This window comes from Phodopus roborovskii, unplaced genomic scaffold (genome assembly GCF_943737965.1).
Source record: "Phodopus roborovskii unplaced genomic scaffold, PHOROB, whole genome shotgun sequence".
NCBI classification, from domain to species: domain Eukaryota; kingdom Metazoa; phylum Chordata; class Mammalia; order Rodentia; family Cricetidae; genus Phodopus; species Phodopus roborovskii.
The window spans coordinates 22,238,258-22,256,635 of NW_026126540.1; the positions used below are offsets into that span (position 1 = coordinate 22,238,258).

General features: G+C 50.0%; 1 protein-coding gene across 6 annotated transcripts in view; it reads left to right on the plus strand.

The window, feature by feature from the left end:
• The first annotated feature begins 205 nt into the window (after positions 1 to 205).
• The window catches only part of Arhgef2 (Rho/Rac guanine nucleotide exchange factor 2), a 38,480-nt gene continuing 20,307 nt past the window's right edge, over positions 206 to 18,378 (plus strand). For 2 of the 6 annotated variants that reach the window (XM_051199345.1, XM_051199347.1), the window contains exons 1-5: positions 206 to 504; positions 1,987 to 2,122; positions 7,247 to 7,361; positions 8,103 to 8,145; positions 9,195 to 9,288. In XM_051199345.1, the coding sequence (XP_051055302.1) occupies positions 227 to 504; positions 1,987 to 2,122; positions 7,247 to 7,361; positions 8,103 to 8,145; positions 9,195 to 9,288 (666 nt within the window). In that variant the 5' untranslated portion in view covers positions 206 to 226. Of the gene's footprint in view, positions 505 to 1,986; positions 2,123 to 7,246; positions 7,362 to 8,102; positions 8,146 to 8,854; positions 9,080 to 9,194; positions 9,289 to 13,815; positions 14,028 to 14,155; positions 14,307 to 18,378 lie in introns of those variants that run through there. The other 4 variants (XM_051199346.1, XM_051199352.1, XM_051199348.1 and 1 more) reach the window with 4 other exon arrangements.

Below are 18,378 nucleotides of genomic sequence, written 5' to 3' on the forward strand. Positions count from 1 at the left end.
CTTGCAGCTTCATTCTTTCTTCATATTTTAAAAGACAGGGCCTCATTCTTAGCCCAAACTAGCACAAAACTCACCGTGCAGCCCAGCTTAGCCTGGCCGCAACTCAGGGCCATACTCCTGCCTCAGCTTCTCGAGGGTCTGTGGCACTAAGTCTGGTTCCAAGGTTCTAGAATTCTGCTCACCCTTCTCTTTCTTCTCAATTCAGAGCTGTCTCCGTGTACCTTCCATGAACAGATCAGCCCCAGAGGAGTCCCTCGTAGGTGAAGACCCAGCGCCCCAAGGCCACACTCAATGCTGTCTGTCTGCAGTTGAATCCAGAGAGCAGCTGGAGGAAGAGGAGGATGAAGAGGAGGAAGGGAAGAAAGGAAAACAGGAAGACAATGATGGCTTCTACACCTCACCCCTTAGAAGATCTGGGGCTTTCAGAGCCCATAGCAACACCAGTGATTCCTTCAAAAGGCACAGTTGGGGGCCTGGGAAGGAGTTTCAGGACCCAGTGAGCAGGTGAGTCCCCAGGGGACCTCCTGAGCCTCCCTTCAGCATTTCCAAACCTTGGAGAAAGCATTTAGAAAAGCACATTTGGTGTCTTCACACACACACACACACACACACACACACACACCCTGCCCCCACAGCCCGTGATCTCTCTGAAGAGACAACTATCTCTAAGGAGTTCAAAGCTCTCCTGGAGAATCACGGCCTGGCTTGTGATGAGCCCTGGGTAGCACAGACACTGCTTTCTAGAACAGGACTCTTCACGTGGTCCTTATCCTTCCCACCCATAACACAGGCAGGTGGAGTGGTAGTGGGAGGGAGTACTGAGTGGGTTGGTCCCCTTTGAGTTTCATAGTCCCATACAATGGTGTCAAAAAACTTGGAGATCATATTACCCAGCCTCTTTTTTTTTTTATAGACAGGAAATAGGTCCAGAGAACGTCAGGGGATTTCTTGAGGGACATTGGTAGTGTTTCCCCAGGCTTCTGCCACCTGCTGGTTCCAGGCTGAGGCTGACCCATGTCCTGGATGCAGCTGTAGCCAAAAACAGCTGTAGTTTTATGTTCGTTAGATTGTCCGTTGTTTTTTGTTTTATTTTTGAGACAGGGTTTCTGGTAGTTCAGTCTGGCCTCAAATTCCTGATTCTCCCAACCCCCTCTCAAGTGTTGAGATGACAGGCTTAGGCCACCATGCCTGGCTGGGAACAGCTGCCTATGCTCAGAGATCTGCACATGCTTAGCAGGCTTGGGGAGAGGGACCCTTGTCTTCCCTATCTCCTGAAAAATCCCTAACCACTTCCCCAAAATAGAGGAAGTAAAAAAAGAGAAGATGGGGGAGGGGGTTAGCCATGTGAGTCCAGTGTGAGCGGTCATCTCCAGGGCCAGCTACCACCAAGGCACAGTCTCTTGACTTGGGTATGGTCTCCTTAGACAAGCCCTTAGCTCTAGTGAGCGGTTCAGCATTCTTCAGCTCTTGGGTATGGACACAGGGGGCTTTGTTGATTGAGGGAGATGCTCCCTGCAACTTTGTCCCAGCACTGATTTTGTGAGAACTCGGTGAACAGCAATGCCTTCCCACAGGCCTGGCTGAAGGCAGAGTGCCTTGAGTACCTTTTGTGATGCCTGCCTCCGTGGTTTCTCTGGATGTCTAAAGTGTCACCCATCCTTCATGAACACAGGTTAATTCTGTGCCTCAGGTGCAGAGCGAAGGAGTGTTGGCTTTACCATAGCTGAGTAAGAGGAGAGGTTGGCACCAGAAACCAAACAAGAATTTAGCTTTCCTTTCTGGAGGGCACTTTGCACCAGCAGGGGCCGCTCTTGTCTGAAGTCAACTGTGCCAGCACCAAGCTTAGTTTGAGTTTGAGCTGTGCCTGTGCTAACAGGAAGGGCTGGGCTGGGGGCAAACAACAGGGCTGGGCTGAGGAACTGTTCGTTCCTGGTGCCCATCACTGACTACTGGCTACAAGGGCAGTGGTGGCAATGTGTGTTTCAGGAGGAGACTGCACTCATCGGGATGCCCAGATTCCCAGGAAGACCCTTTTCTGCAGAGCCACGAGGAACTGGACACCTTTCTGGGAGCACAGCCGCAGCCGCAGCACCAGCCGCAGGGTGGCCAATCTTCCCACCCGGTATGACTGATAGACCTCAGCCAGGCCACTGCCTGGCACCCCCCACTGTCCCCACCCCCCACCCCCACCCCGCTCCCCTGCCAGCAACCACTCTGTGCTTTTTCTGTTCCATCAGCTGCTGAGTCTCCCTTGCCCGGACCTGGCTCTGGCTCCATCTGGGCCCATCTGAATCTATCTTCTGTGACCCTCTGTCTGCTTCCCTGAGCCTGTGTGCGATGAACCCCGAAGCTCTTTCTGTAACACTGTTTCTTCTTTTCCGTGGCCGTCTCTCTGTATTGATATGGGTATCTGTCCCCTCCTCTTACTCGTAAGACCTCTGTCCCTTTGGTGGCTATGACTACTTCTTTCTGTGTGCCCCATATTTCCCAGAGTTGGAACTGAACTTATTATTTGTGGGAAAAAACTCAGCATCTGGTACCCTGAAAGACACAGCAGCTCTCAAATGAGATTTTAACAGGGGTAGCGATTGAGAAAGGATACAGAGCCTAGCACAGGTGATGCTGGGGCCACTGGGTTTAATCCCAGCAACAGAGGAAGGGTGGAAAGGAAGGAGAGAGGAAGGGAGGGAGGATGAGGGAAGGAGAGAGGATGCAGCAATTGCTCAGCTTTCTGGATGAGGGAATACATCTGGGGAGTGGTGTTCCAGGACTTAAGGATATAGGCTTGGGAGGAACCCCTGGCTGTGGTATCCTGCACGCCAGAGAGTCTCAATTGGCTGAAGATCCCTCCTGTGCTCCTTCCCCCGCTGCCCAGGAGCTCTAACCTGACCCTCACTGTTAGAATGTGTACTGGTGAAAGAAAGGGCTGGCTGGAGGAAGACCATGGCCAGCCTTTCAGGCCAGTAGCAGACCCCATCTTATTCAGCTCCTGTTTTTGCTCACCCACACCTCTGAAAGTTTCCTCCCGACTCCCCCATTTTAAGAGAGAGAGATTATAAAGAGCAGGCTCTCACTCCCAGACCTTCCTCACTGAGCAGCTGATGCACTTACCTCATCTTCCCTCAAATCAGAAATAAAACTGCCTTATAGTTGCAGTTATTAGAAGAATGGCATTAGGCTTCCTGACCCAGAGGCTGGCACAGGAAGTGAGTTCAGTAAGAAAGGCATTAAGCTTCCTGACTCACAGACTGGAACAGGAGATGAGTTCTCCTCTTGAGTCTCTGTTTTTTGTTCAGTCCTTCTTTCCTCTCTTCTCATCATACTCACTCCCCTCTTGGTATTGTGATTTCTCCTCTCTGGCTCTCTCCTGGTGTTTCCCGTATGTGTTACATTCCTCTTCTCCTCTTCACCTAATCTTTAAGGCCTCCCCTTAATAGTCTCCTTGCCTCAGGGTTTGAGGTTCTTGGTTTTCTTTCTTGTGGCATTACTCCAAAGCCTGTGGACTAAAAATCTGATTCTCAGGGGCTAGGTAGGGGCTGCAGACACACATTTCATTCCAAAATCTCATTCCAAAATTGATTTTTTCACACTGTAAAGAGATTTATGGTGTGTGTGTGTGTGTTCATGTGCATACATGTGTGCAGGTGCACATGCCTGTACATGCAGTACCTGGTTGGTTACTGGGATGCTGGAGTCTCAGTTCTGGGCCACTCACTGTCATGACTGTTCAGCCACCTCTGTTGCTCTAAACTTCTAGGCTGTAGCTTTGTCCTCTGCTCTTCAGCTGGCTACAGTCACTAATATGCTCTTGTATTTTCCTTTGCTTTTGGTTTTATCTCATTCTTTTATGTGAACTAGATCTACTTATATAGCCCAGGCTAGCCCCCTTAGTCCTCCTGCCTCTGCCCTTCCTAGCTCTGGGATCACGGACACACACCACACCCAGCTTTTCTGTTTTGTTTTTGTGTTTTGAGATTATGTAGCCTTAGCTGGTTTGGAACTTGGCAAGTAGATCAGGCTCACCTCCAACTTGTGACGATTTTCCTGACTCTTAAGTGCAAGGATTACAGGCATGAACCACTACCCCCAACTCTGGCTTTGTTTTTTAAAAATAAAATATTTACAAGATTTATAAGTACAAAAACCAAAACAAACCAAATACTTCCCATCCCAGGACATCATCAATACCTTCATCCCTATTGATTGTTGACATGTACTTCCTTTCCTCCTTTCCTTTCTTTTTTCCTTTTTCCTTTTTTTTTTTTTAAACAGGGTCTCTCTGTGTAGCTTTAAAGCCTGTCCTGGAACTCCTGGAACTCACTCTGTAGTACAGGCTGTTCTCAAACTCACAGAGATCTGCCTGCTTCTGCCTCTTGAGTGCTGGGATTTAAGGCATGTGCCACCACCTTCCAGGTCTTTTGTCTTGTTCTTTTTTTTTTTTTTTTAATGTATTTATTGAGACCAGACTAGTCTATAAAGGCCTTCCAGAATTCCTAGGATATCTCTGCCTTCCAGGTGCTGGGAGCTCCCTGTGTGCCACCAGGATCAGACTAACTTTTTTCTTTCTTTCTTTCTTTTTAAACATTCATTTGCTTTATGTGCCTGGACAAGCACACACATGCCACTGTATCTATGTGGAAGTCAGAGGACAGCTTTTAGGTGCTGGCTCTCTCCATCCATTACACAGGCTTAAAAAAGAAAGAAAGAAAAAAGATAATTGTTTCCTTCATTGTACTGAAGCTTTTTAAACTTCATAGAATTACATTTATCAATTCTCGTTTAATTTTCTGTCCTTTGAAGTCCTTTACAGAAAGAAAATCCTCTGCCCAGGGCTGAGGGTGTGGCTTAGCTGTTGTCTTGGATTGATCCCTTGACTTTATAAATTAGATTTGTGGCTAGAAAGATGGCTCAGAGGTTAACAGTACTTACTATTCTTGCAGAGGACCAGTATCATCTGGTTTACACCATTTCTAATCCAGCCCCAGGTGATGTAATGCCCTCTTGTGGTCTCTTTGGGAACATGCACACATGTGGAACACATTATATACACTCAGGCATACACACGTACACATAAAACAAAAAACAACAACTGAAAACAAACAAACTAGATGTTTGAGATTCCTGGCTAGGATGGAGGCAGGGTTATCAGAAGATCAAGGTAGTCCTTGGCTACATTGCAGAAGACCCTGTTTATAAACAAAAAGAAAACAGAAAAAGGTTTTTCCTGTGCCTGTGTCTTGAAATGTATCCCTGTGTTTTCTTGCATCAGTTTCAAAGTTCCAGGTTTTACTTTAAAGTCTTTCACACATTTGAATTAATCTTAGTGTAGGGTGGGAGGAACTGTTATGTGGCCCTTTACACAGAGGCCCTCCAAAGATTTCAGTGTTGGTATTTCTGAGGGAGGCCATGCTCTCGTCTTACACTGTATCGACTGTGTTCTTTGGACACTCTGACACGGACCCTTTTTTGGTTATTTTGTGTTGGATGCTTTATATCAATTTGGACTCTTTTTGCTTTTTAAAAAAACAGAACTTTACTTTTTAAAAATTATTTATAGTTGGTTGTGGTGGCACAAACCTTTGATCTCAGCACTTGGGAGATAAAGGCAGACAGATTTCTGTGTTTGAGGTTAGACTGGTCTAAATGGTGAGTTCTAGGTCAGCCAGAGCTACACAATGAAATCCTATATCAAAACAGAAACCAACCTCAGTGTCAGAAATGGCACTATAAGTCTGTAATTTCACACTGGAGGGGTTGAGGCGACAGAATTGTAAATTATTATTATTTTTATTATTATTACATTTTTTTTTTTTTTTTTTTGGAGACAGGGTTTCTCTGTATAGTCCTGGTTCCTGGCTGTCCTGGAACTCACTCTGTAGACCAGGCTGGCCTTGAACTCACAGAGATCCACCTGCCTCCGCCTCCCTAGTGCTGGGATTTAAGGTGTGAATCACCACCTTCTGGCTCCAGAGTCATGAATTTAAGGCCATTCTGAACTACATAGTAAAACCCAGTCTCAAACCAAACAAGAAAGCACACACACACACACACACACACAAAGAAAAAAGGGCAGGAGGTGACTTAGTAAGTAGACTCCTTATGACCTGAGCTTAATATCTAAGACACATTGTGAAAGGAAAGAACTGACTCCTGCAAGTTGTCAGTTGCCTTCTGTCCTCTACAAGTGCTCTCTCTCTCTCTCTCTCTCTCCCTCTCTCTCTCACTCACACACACACACAAATCTAATTTAAAATTTGAAAAAAGAGCCAGGTGTTGGTGGCACATGCATATAGTCCCAACACTTGGGAGGCAGAGGCAGGCAGAACTCTGTGAGTTCCAGACCAGCCTGGTCTACAGAGTGAGTTCCAGTACAGGCTCCAAAGCAATACAGAGAAACCCTGTCTTGAAAAACAAACAAAACAAAATTTGAAAAAAGAGATGTTTATATATATATATATATATATATATATATATATATATATATATATCTCACATTGTGTCCCATAAATATGTTCCACAATTCTGCATTGATTTAAAAAACCAAAAAACTACACCCCAATTTTAGAATGAGATATAGTAGCAAGGCCAACTGTAATCGCAACACTCAGAAGGTAGAGGATTGGCACAGCCTTTAATTCCAGATCTCAGGAGTCAAGAGGCAGGTGGATCTCTATGAATTTGAGGTCAACTTGGTCTACATAGCAAGTTCCAGAACAACCAGGACTCCACAGAGAAGCCCTGTCTCGAAAAGACAAGTTTGAGCTCATCCTCAGCTACATAGTGATCTCAGCAGGCTGAGCTACCTAAGACAATTTCTCAATAGTAAGTTTAAAAGAAAGAGGCTCAGCAGATAGAAACTCTCACTGTGCAAAACTCAACCTAAGTTTTACCCTTAGATCTAATGATGGAAGGAGAAAACCAAGCCCTGAAAGTTGTCAGCTGACCTCCACACCTCCTGCTGTTACACACACACACACACACACACACACACACACACACACACCAGAAACACAAAATAACAATGAGAAAATATACAGGCTTGTGTTATCTGTTCAGGTTAATGGGCTAGCCTCAGCAATAATATCCCAACTATTTCCAGTGAAGTAGCCCAGATGTGGGTCATGTAGAATGTTGGGAGGCTGGGTGGAAGGGCTTAACTGTGGGGAAGGGAGACACATTCCAGGAGGGTGGACGGAGCATGGCCTGAAGCGTGGCCGTTGTGTAAGGACTATGCACAATTTCTCAGGGTCAGAGTTCCCGCCATCTCTCTGCTGCCTCTTTCATTCACTCTACTGGCATGCTGTCCAAAGCTGTGTCCATGAGTGGCATCAATTTCCTCTTGGACTGCTCAGATCCAGAAGGTAAGTGAAAATGGAGCTCAAAGAAATGATGGCCCTTTCTCTCACCAGTGTCAACAGCAGTCCCAGAGTTAGCTGTCTTGAATCTCAATGACCCAAATGATATGCAGGTCATACACTCTTGGGGTTCTGAAAATCCCTTCAAGTGAGGGGTCTTTCTTACTCAGGACATCAGTGTCTCTGAGGCTGTCCTGCCAGTGAATGGGAACACAAGATAGAAGGGGTCTTTCAGGCTCCCCTATCCCTAGAGACGGAGGCCAGTTACTTCAAGTGCATCTTTGTCCTGAAGATGGCACATGTGGGGGGCTAGCAAGATGGCTCACTGGGTAAAGGTGCTTGCCACTAAGTCTAACAACTTGGGTTCGATCCCTGGGACCCACATGGTGGAAGGAGAAACTCTCCTGATCTCCACACGCCTGCCCCTCCCCCCACATGCACACACATAACTGAACCAAGATGGAGTATGGGGAGCTCAATGCAGAACTTCAGCCCTCTCTGTTTACCAGAGCAGGAATGAACCATCAGTTCCAGCTAGTTCTTCACTTTAGCTGGTTCTCAAGTCATTCAGCTGTGCTCTCCTCAGACCCCGCCCTCTGTCCCTGCTCCCCAGGGCCGCCCTCAGGAATGGCGTCACATGCACCTGCAGCCTGGGAACCTGATCCAGGTGGAGGGGGTTGGGAAGGCAGCCTTAGGTGCCTTTGTCTGGCTTTTACTGGACACTTCTCTCTTTTCCTTGTGTTTTAGCAGGTAACTCATTCCGGTCCTCTGCCACAGACCTCAGGAAATGGTGAGTTTGGGAGATTCTGAGCCCATCAAAGGCCTACTGTAGGAGTGATGGGTGTGGCCCATGGATTTTGTAGCCCCAAAATTCCCAGCTTCTTCAAACACCGTCCTCCAGAGTGCTTCCGAGGAGAGGCCTGCAAACAGCCATCTCCCCTAGCTGCATAGAACCTGCTTTCTTCCTGTTGTGTCCTAGCCCTAAGGGATGGAAGAAGAACGAGGGAGAGAAAAGGAGTAGAAGCCAAACCCTACGGAAGCTGCTGAGTAGTAGAGAGAGAGAGATTTGCTTGTTGTTGTGAGTAACAAAAAGGAGAGTAGGCCATTCTGCTGCTGCGGGATGGACAGTGATCGTTTGTATGAGGTTTGGATGGCAGATAACTGCCCATGAAAAGCGTCTCAGGGGCATCTAGCTGAAGGCTGTGGAATTCCCAGCAAAGGGACAGGGCCTGAAATGGAACTTAGAAACGGAGACCGATGCTGGACATTTCAATAACTATGCAAATAAGCATGCAAAATCAGCACCTGTTTATCTGGCTTGTGTGTCTGTGAGAGCTGCACATGGGCCCTTTAAGAGTCGGGGCTCTGATTTGTGATCCTGAAATTCTCTAGCTGACACAACCTCCTGGCTCCAGTAGGGATTAGCTCATGGGATGGGCTGATGAAATCCCAGGAAATTCGGTTCTTATTGGCTTTAGGCCCAGGGGCTTTTTCCAAACAGCAGAGGGTCTACACAGGGCTCTTGTTTGGAGAGGGGAAAATGCCCCCTGGAGGGCCGTCTCTCCAACCACATCTGATGGAGAACAGTTTGAGAGGGACTAGACCCTCCCATCTCCAGCTGGAGAGGAAAGGGGTGGCTGCCTTTATCTGGGAGGAGTCTGGAGTTTCCTCATAAATAGAGGGGTAAGGAAAACTTGAACACCCAGACCCAGAAGAGCAAGGAGGTGGGGATTGGGGATGTTTCCAGTCTCCTATCTCAATGGCATGGTCACCTGCCATCCCTGTGTTCTATTTTCCCCCCCAGCTCCCTCTCCTCACCTCTTCCCTGTCTTTTTACAGTGGTAGTCAGCTGGAAGGGGACTCAGGGACCTGGGCAGGCTCCTCCCTGCGACGGACCTTCAGTTTCTTCTTGGGCATGACCGGCAAGGCCAAGGTAGGCATCAGCCCTGGGGGTGGGGGTGGGGAAGCAGGCGGTACAGATCTGCTATCCTCCCTACTTCTCTTTCTCTGTGTCTTAGCAGGCCACCCCTTCCCAACTCTCCTGATGGAGACTCAGGGCCAGGGTTCTCTCTCTCTCTTTTTTTTTTCTTCTTTTTTGATTTTTCCAGACAGGGTTTCTCTGTGGTTTTAGAGGCTGTCCTGGAACTAGCTCTTGTAGACCAGGCTGGTCTCGAACTCACAGAGATGCACCTGCCTCTGCCTCCTGAGTGCTGGGACTAAAGGCATATGTCACCACCACCCGGCTCAGGGTTCTCATTTTAAGAGAACACATGCTGTACTTTCAAATCTCTGAGTGTCCCAGTAAATCAGCTTTTCTCTGTTTCTGTCCTCTTCTGCTTAGCAGACAGCTGCTGCAGACAACTGGAAGAGAAAAAGGGCCAGGAGCTGAGGAATGGCCTGGGCTCCCTGACTTTGGGCCACCCATGGCTAGGAGGTGGGCAGCAGAGATTTTACCCATTGGACATAAGAATGATAATTACAGCAACGCCTTTCACTTATTCATAGAGGGTTAGAGTTTCCAAAGTGTGTTTATACTCATAATTTTATGGGTGGATACAGCAACTGAAGGGGTTGAAGTAAGACCACAGGCAGAGTGGGAGCTAGGGAGGTATGTGATTATGTAGCACGTTTGTGGCCACGTGCCTTGGGATGCCAGGAAGTGGAGGTGTCCTGCTCTTTCCTTTGTCATTGTCATTATCCCTAGACTCTGGTGAAGCAGGGAGCTTTGGCTGCAACCTGAATTTTCCATTTGTTTCTTTTTAAACTTCTTGTTTTGAAACAAGGTCTTACTCTGTAGCTCAGACTCCCCTGGAATTCACTGTGTAGCCCAGGTAGCCTCAATTGTGGCTTCTGTCCTGTCTCGGCCTCCAGAGTGCTGAGATTTTAGATTCCAGGCATGAGACAGCACACACGTGGCCTTTTGTTTGCATTCTGGCCTTACATTCTGTAGTTGATGATGACCTTGAACTCTAGATCCTCCCATGTCTGTCTCAAGTGCTGGGACTTTAGGTGTGTACCACCACACCTAGCTGTGATGCTTGCTTTCTTCCTCCCTTTCTCCCTCCCTTCTCTCCCTCTCCACCTTTTTCTTCTCTGGCAATTACTCCCCAACTCTACAGCCTGGTTGGCCTTCATTATCTTGTCTGAAGCCTTCTGGGTGCTGGCTTCACAGGCTTCACTTACTGGGGCACAACAAATCACTCCCCTTTTACACTAGCATGCTTGTGTTTTCCAACCTGAGGTTGCCTGTGATCACTAAGACACCTGGAGGAGACATCCTATTCAGCTGGCAGGACCATGGGTTACCCAAGTCAGGTTGTTGCCACAGCAGTCAAGTGCAAAGCAGGGTTCTTTTGGGGGACAGACTCTGAGGGCAGAATTTCTTGATTTCATCCTGTGGGCAGGGAAGGTAGGGATGGAAACAGGCCCATTGCTGGGACCTTTCCAGAGAGGGAGTTGAGGGTGATGTAGACATGATATGGCATATCACAATCTTTTAAAATATAATTTATTTACTTTTATTTTATGAGCATTCATGTTTTGCCTGCATGTGTGTCTGTGTGAAGTTGTCAGATCTTGGAGTTACAGAAAGTTGTTAGCTGTCATGTGAGTGCTGGGAATTGAACCCAGGTCCTCTGGAAGAGCAGTCAGTGCCTTTAACCACTGAGCCATCTCTCCAGTTCTTGACATATCACAATTAAAAAACCCCTGGACATGGGGAAGGCAGGCAGAGTCAAGAATCAGATTGTAGAGAACAAAGGAAGTCCTTAGGATCTGAATCCCACCCCCTACCCCCCCAGGACACAGGCTCTGGTCAGGCTGTCTCACAGCATTTGCTCACCCTTGGCCTAGCAGCCTGTTAGGAGACAGAGTAACCTGAAGAAGGGGAACCTGGGTCTGGACTCTGCAGCATGGACAGGGAACAAGAAGAGACAGCATAGGTCAGTATGCTGCTCTGCTTGTTGGCCCATCTTTATCAGTCTTCTCTGCATCTTCCTCTTTGAAACTCCATCCACCTTCTCTACACCCTCATTGAATGTGCTACCTACATCATGCTAGCCCTTGCTCCCTCGTTTCCAGTTTGGGTACCACTGCTGTATACTGCTAGGGATGGAGAGGAGGAGGTAGCCTATTCCTCCCCACTTGACTGGCATCTCATGGGTGGCCAAACACTTTTCTAGAGCTTATTTTCTAGAGCTTCTTAGAACACTCTGGCAGAGATTAGTGATTGTGATACATTAATCACCATTTCACAGACAAAGATAGCCCAGAGGCTGGGTTACTTAGGATCCCTCAGCTTGCTTGAGGCATAGCACTGGTTAAGAGGCCTCTGCCTCTCTCACTAAACCCAAGAACCTTCCCCCACCAGCTCTTGCTGGGAAGCCACTGTGGCCATGTATATCTTATTCCTCCCTAAATCTAAGACCCAAAGTAATCAGAAGAAAGGCTGATTTTTGGACTGCATGCACTTGGGTCTAGGCAGCCAGAGGCACTGTTGGCCTCTCTCTCTAATGGCCCTTTGGAAATCAGACCCTTCCTTCCTAGCTGTCAATGGGAATGGTACCTTTTTTTTTCCCCCCCTCTCTCTCTCCAAGTTAAACGAGCCAATGAGAGCATTGGTTACTTTTGGATTCTGGCAGAGGTTTTTGGTTTTATATACATACAAATAACTTCTGAAAGATGTCACTGGATAGGATTACATGGGGGCTGGGATGAAAGGGTTTGGGAAAGGGGGGGCATCCAGAAGGAAGGAAATCATTCATTGTTCCAGAGGATACAGCAAACAGAAACTGAATCAGGCCAAAGACACAAGCTCATTAAGTACGGATGGCTTTAGAGGCTTGGTTTTCAGAGTGTAGAGCTGAGAAGCAGTGACAGCAGGTGGGGTGGAGAGCAGGCTGAAGCTGGAGAAAAACACAGGCCTTGGGGGAAAATGAGGTCCTAGTCCAACAGAGGACTCTGAGCCCCCAGAGGTAAAGCCAGGCAGCTAGGAATCTGACCTCTAGCTAGCTGTTTTTAAAGTTAGTACATTTATCAGCTATGGCTGGTCACTTAAGGGAGTAGTCTGGTACGCAGGAGCTCCTCAGGCCTTCCTAGGTTTCTTTTAGAGGAACCAGAATTGGCCTGGGGAAGTCCTTCCTGCTTCATGTAGCTAGCCTGTTCTGTGCATAGTTTCCCCCCCCCCCCCAGCCTTTACTATATAAGGATTCCAAGCAGGAGAATGGGTGCAGAAGACGAGGGAGTTGCTAGGCAGGGGATAGGTCAGAGTCAGAGTTGTGCAGGGGTGAGGAGCCCAACCAGCGAGGCCAGCGGTTGAGGCTGTGGAGCCCAAAATAGAGACAGAGGCTAAAACTGGCACCGCAGAGTAATGAGTTGGGCTGGAAACCTGCAGCCCAGCATCATCCTATCGGGCTACTGAGAAGCCCAGGAAGCTAGCTAGTGGCCTTGAGCAGGGTTTCACCCCATCCCCCATTCCCATCCCACCACACCACACTCCACCCTGTCCTTCATTCCCATGCCATCACACACTTTTTGGGACTAGATTAGGCAGGACCCTGACATTTTTACAACATTTTGTCCCAGGAGGCTCTGGGTTTTACAGAGCAGTGTCAGGACCTTGAATGGTGGACATGGAACAGACTGGAGAAAGAATTTCCCCTGTGGCAGGAAACTCAGGTTGACTCAAAGGGTCCAGAGAGATGAAAACCCACCCACACTCTTCAGCATGCTCCAAATACTTCCTGAGAAGGGCAGGTTGTGTCTAGTCTTCTGGGTCTAGTTGAATTTGCAGTCTAGAGAGCCGGTGTCAGGGCACAAGCAAGGATTTCCTTAGCTAGCCTCAGGAAAGGTGGAGACTTCTCACTTCACAGTCAAAGTAGTTAGTTGGCAGAGGTGGCATTGGGATGGATGGCCAGAGTGTGGTCCACAAGGTCCAGAGATGTGAGAAGCTTGTTGGGGTGGGCGTGGGGGGGAGACCCTCTGCTGTGGATTCCTTGGTAATGAGTCCTCTTCACTCTTGAGGGAGTGAAATCTACTGATCAAGCTTCTACTTCCCTTTTGATTTCCCCCCTCCCTCTTGCCATACCAGTCCTAACTGTAAAAGAGGTCTGCGTAGTTAAGTCTATTTGATGGGCCTTTATGGTTAGTTCCTCAGCGGCCAAAGACATAGATGGTAGAATCCTCCAACCTGAGGGTCTTTAGAGTGAAGTCATCCAGAATGGGTGCCAGTGGGGGTTTTTTGTTTGTTTGTTTGATTTGGGAAAGGCGAGCTAAGAGGCAGTCGCTGAGGTCAGAGCGTGTCTAAACACTAAAGGGAAAAGGCAAGAGGGCGCCTGTAACCTGTTCATGGACTCCTGTCCTCTAGGCTGAAGCAACGCTAACCCCTGCGTCCCGTCCGGTGCGCGGGTACCCCGCCCTGCCTCTGCTCCGCCTCCCCCCTTCCTGAGCCTGGGCGAGGGAGGAGACTAGGGTTTGAGGAACTGGCGCTGGGTGCCGGGGCTAGGGGACTCAGACTTCCTGTCCCCAAGGCCGACGCGTGCGGCCGGACCCCTCCCCCGCTGGAGCTGGACGCTCGGGTCCGCCGCGTCCGACCGCGGCTCACTCTGGATTATGTCTCGGATCGAATCCCTCACGCGCGCGCGGATCGACCGGAGCAAGGAGCTGGCGACCAAGGTGGGCTGGCTCCGCGACCGAGCGCCCTGCCGACCTCCCGGCCTCCGCCGCCGCTCCCCAGGTCCCCCCGCCCGCTCTGGGGAGCCGGAGTCCGCGCGCTGCGGCCGGACGGGGTGGGTGGGGCTGCGAGCGCATGGGGAGGGGGCTGGAGGACCTCGACGTGACCCGCGTCTCCAGTACCCGCGCAGCTTCTGTGCGGGGATCTAGGAGAGCGGAGCTGGGTCACCAGTGGTTCGGAGGGACCGAGTGTTTTGCGTTGCTTGGAAGAAAGTTGCTCTGGTAAGGGACCGAGCGGGAAAGGGGGCCGTGCGTGTCGGGCTCTTAGGGGCGACGTTTTTGGGTACCCTTTTCCGCGCCCCAGTTCCGCCTGGTTGTTCGCGGCGGTGCCCCCCCCCCCAGCGCTGGCTCGGTCGTTTCCCCCTTTGTCCCCACCATCGGGGTGGAGGGGGCGGGAGGGGGGTGGTTTCCCAGCTCCCTCCCCCACCTTCCCGCCCCTCCAAGACAAAAGTCAGCTCCTCCTCTTCTTGCCGATGGACTTTCCAGCTGTGATTCAGTTCTTGCCTGGGGTGGGCGAGTGGCTGGGGTCAGGACAGCAAACGACAGTCTGTTTCCCTCCCGCCAGGCCAGGCCGACTCTCAGGTGAAGGCAGTTTGTCTTTGTGTAGCTGGGATGCCTTCCCCTTCCTGAGCGTCGAGGTGCCTGGAACCCAGAGTAGTTCCCACCCTGGTTCTCCAGGCACCTTGGCTGACCCACTCCCCAGTCCCCTCAGCCGTATTTTGATTATCGCCTCGGATCGGGGGTCCTTCACCTGTCATGTGGAATCTGGGTGTGTTTAATTTTCACCACACATTGCATCACGACCTCTCCGCCACGCTTTTACAAGTGCCCTTTATTCCTGTCTTTGTATTCAGATCCACTCCCAAATGCCATGACTTTCCATACCTCAGTCTCCAGGAGTGGTGAAATCGAGGACTTGTAGGCGAATGTGAAGCTGGGAGGGACCTGGTGCAGGCAGTTGGGGCCTCCCTGTTCCTCAGGGCACCCACATTAGGTTTCAGAAGGGAAGGTCAGGAAGGGCTTAATCTTAATCCCTGTCCTCACTAGGAGCGCAGTGGCCCTCCTAGCCAGCCAAGCCTATCATTTTGAGGCCAGGGAGCTATTTTGGGGATGGAAACCCCTCTCCTTCCTGGTTGCAGGTTTTAGTGACTTGTCTTAGTGCTGAACTGGGAGGCGGTTTGTGGGTTGGAGAACCCAGGGGAAGCGTAGTTTGAGGGTTCTTTCAGGGTTCTGGGATGGGTCTGCTAACCGGAAGGGCAGCTATCAGGTCTCTGAGTTGCTCCAGGGTAAGATGACTGAAGTGTGAATGGTGGGGTGGCAGACAGGCTCTTAACAACCCCAGCCACCAGGCCAGGCCCCAGCTCCCAAAGTCTGTTTATTTTTTCAACCGTTTGAGCGAGACCCTGGAGTAGAGCCAAAGGTTGGGGGGGGGCGCTTTTTGAAAGCACGGAAATTTGGTTCCACCCTAAAAAGGAAAGCCATGGGGGAGCTTGGGGGGACAGACCTGTGAGGCTGTATGAAGACATTCTTCCGGGGCCTTTCCCTAGGCCAGACACCTGGTATCTCATTCCCTGTTTCTCTCTTTCTTCTTTCTTCCATAACACGGTAACTGGAAATCTAGAAGCCTGGTATTTTAATCCTATGACTAGCCATGGAGGGATTGGGGAATCTGACTGGGATAGGGACAGTGAGTGGTTCTGAGAGGGCAGGGAGACCATGAGGAGGAGGGAGGTTGTCAGTTTAAGCTGGTCGGAAGGGGAGGGACACCTCCGGAAAGCTGTGGTTACTGAAGTGGAGGAGTTGGCTCTCAGCCAACAAACCCTGGATCTCCCCCCTCCCCCTCCCCAAGCGCACCAGCTGTCTCCTTTCTTTTTATACTTCGGTGGGAAGTAGAGGGGCCCACTGGAAATGAGATTATTTGAGGAACATGGTCTTCCCTGCTACCTATGAAGGGGATGGATCAGGGCAGAGATCTGCCCTCCCCCGTCTGTCTTTTCTTAACTCTTAGGACATCTTCACAGAAGGAAGAATTTAAGCGCAGCCTGCCCCCTTTTTCTCCCGTAGGCATAGGATTTATCCATATACCATCCACACTTCCTTTTTCTCTTCATTGTTTCTGTTCTTCCAGGCTGTCTCCTCTTCTCCACCCCCTCAGTTCCCTCTGCCCTACTTCCTACCTCTTCAAGCCTTAAAGCTGCTCTTTCCGTCTTTAGACCCAAGACCCATCATCTCCCCTCCCGATTTTTTTGAGTCCTAACCCCTAATGGTCTTGGCCCTCAGAACAAAGCAGGGGCCAGAGATCAGAGCTCCAGGGATGGCTTTGGAGGCGGGAGCATCATGGGTTTTCCTGAACCCTGCGTATGATGGGGAGAAAGGACTGTCTTTGTTCTGGATGCCATAGAGGTGGCTGGCTTTGTGTGCAGGACCAGGGGGGCAGGGCTGGGGGAACTCAGGAGGAAAACTACGATAGTTTGGGGGACGTGAGGAGTTGGGGCTCCTCTGGGAAGCTGGGGTTGGGGGCCATTCAAAAAGATTCTAGGACTAGTGGGTGTCCAGGAAGGCACTAGGGCAGAAAAAGAAGCTAAGCCGGGCATAAGGAGGTGAATCCTTGGACAGGTCACCTGGGGACTGCAGGATGGTTGAAAAGTACCTAGGGAAACACCCAGGGACACCAGAGAAGGTGCAGGAAGGGTCTGTTTCTGTCCCACTGGCACTGGAACTATGACCTTGAATCGGAGAGGGGACGGATCAGATTGTGATTCCCATGTTTGTGTTACCTGTGTTTGGGGGTGTGTCTCTCTGTCAGAGATGCTCAGGGGTGCTCTTTGAAAATTAGTGCTTACTGTGCTCTGTGGACATAAGGAAGCAGTTCCCATTTTAAAGTCCAGCCTCTGTTTTGATGTAAGATGTGGGCACTGAGTGGATTGGTCATGGTTTCTGGAACTGGTTGAGGAATGGCTGAGAAGCACTGGCTAGACCCTTCTGGGTTTGTTTGTGTCTCCTTGGGGAGGTGGGGGTAGGGCTGCAGGCAGTAGCTACCCCCTTCCAACTCAGCTGGCCTGCCCTGTGCCAGGAGGGCAGGGAGTCTGGCAAAGCTATTGTTCGCCTGTACAAATGCCCGTCTGTCTGCGTCTGGCCTGACAGGTGTGACTGTGTGGAGCAGGCTGGGGTCTAGGGTACCTGCGCCTTGGGGTCTCTAGCTGGGTTTTATTACCTATGGCTTTTGTGCCCCTTGTCTGCTTCCCCGGTATGCTGCCCAGTTCCCCGTCCAGCGCTTTACCACCCCTCATTAAGCAGGGTGTTTTAAGTGCCTTTGTGTGCTCCCAGTGATATCTCTCTCCTTTGTTTCTGGCTTCAGCTTTAGTGTCTGCATTTGGCCACCTCCTCTCAGCTCCAGTCTTCCATTTCCTTCCCTGGAGCGTCTGAAGGAGCAGGGCCTCGTGCAGACCATCCAGAGTCCTCCTCCTGGGCTCAACTAGGAATCTTCTCTCTGCACTCCCCAGTCTCACAGATTTTTCCCTTGTGGAATTGAAATCAAGTTTGCAAGTACAGCACTGCTGAATAACAGCCTTTCCCTTCAGAACCAGTGACCCTGCGTCTCCACTGACCAGGGCAGAGCCACAGGCTATTAGTCCTGTTGGACTCCTCCAAGGGCCCTCTGGCTGTGGAGTCTTGAGGAAGAGGCAGCTGCTGGAGTTGCTGGACTGAGGGGATTGTGAATGTTACGCAATTGTCGCAGAGGCCTTGGAATGGAGAGGAGACCTGTGAGAACACACGTTAGGTACCTGCTGTACTTGAGGCTCTGTGCTAGGTGTGGGCCTTAAGGATGAAGGTTGGCCTTGAACTCCTGATCTTTCTGCCTCAACCTCCCACGTGCTGGAATTATAGGAGTATGCCACAACACCCATCTCTGTTAGCTTCTATGTTCAGTTAATCCAACATGTAGCATGTGCCTGGATCCTGTTAGTGAGCAGGGAAGACCTTCCAGATCTATGGAGAAGAGCAGATCAGGCAGAGCTGGGCAGCGGAGGGTTGGGTCCAGCAGAAAGGGCTCTGAGCACTGAGGTGTGTGTTTGGACTGGGGGAATGGCAGGTCTTTCTTGCCCCCGTGGTGCTGGGATTGAACCCAATTTTCATGTCTACTAGACCTTTAAACCTGGAGCAACATCCCCTGTCTATCCGCCTACCTCAGCGTTCCAAGTAGCTGGTCTTCCAGATGTGTGTACCACCCCTAGTTGTGATAGGCCCTTTCCTGGTGGACAGGCAGGCATGAAGGAGATGAAGGGCTGTTCTG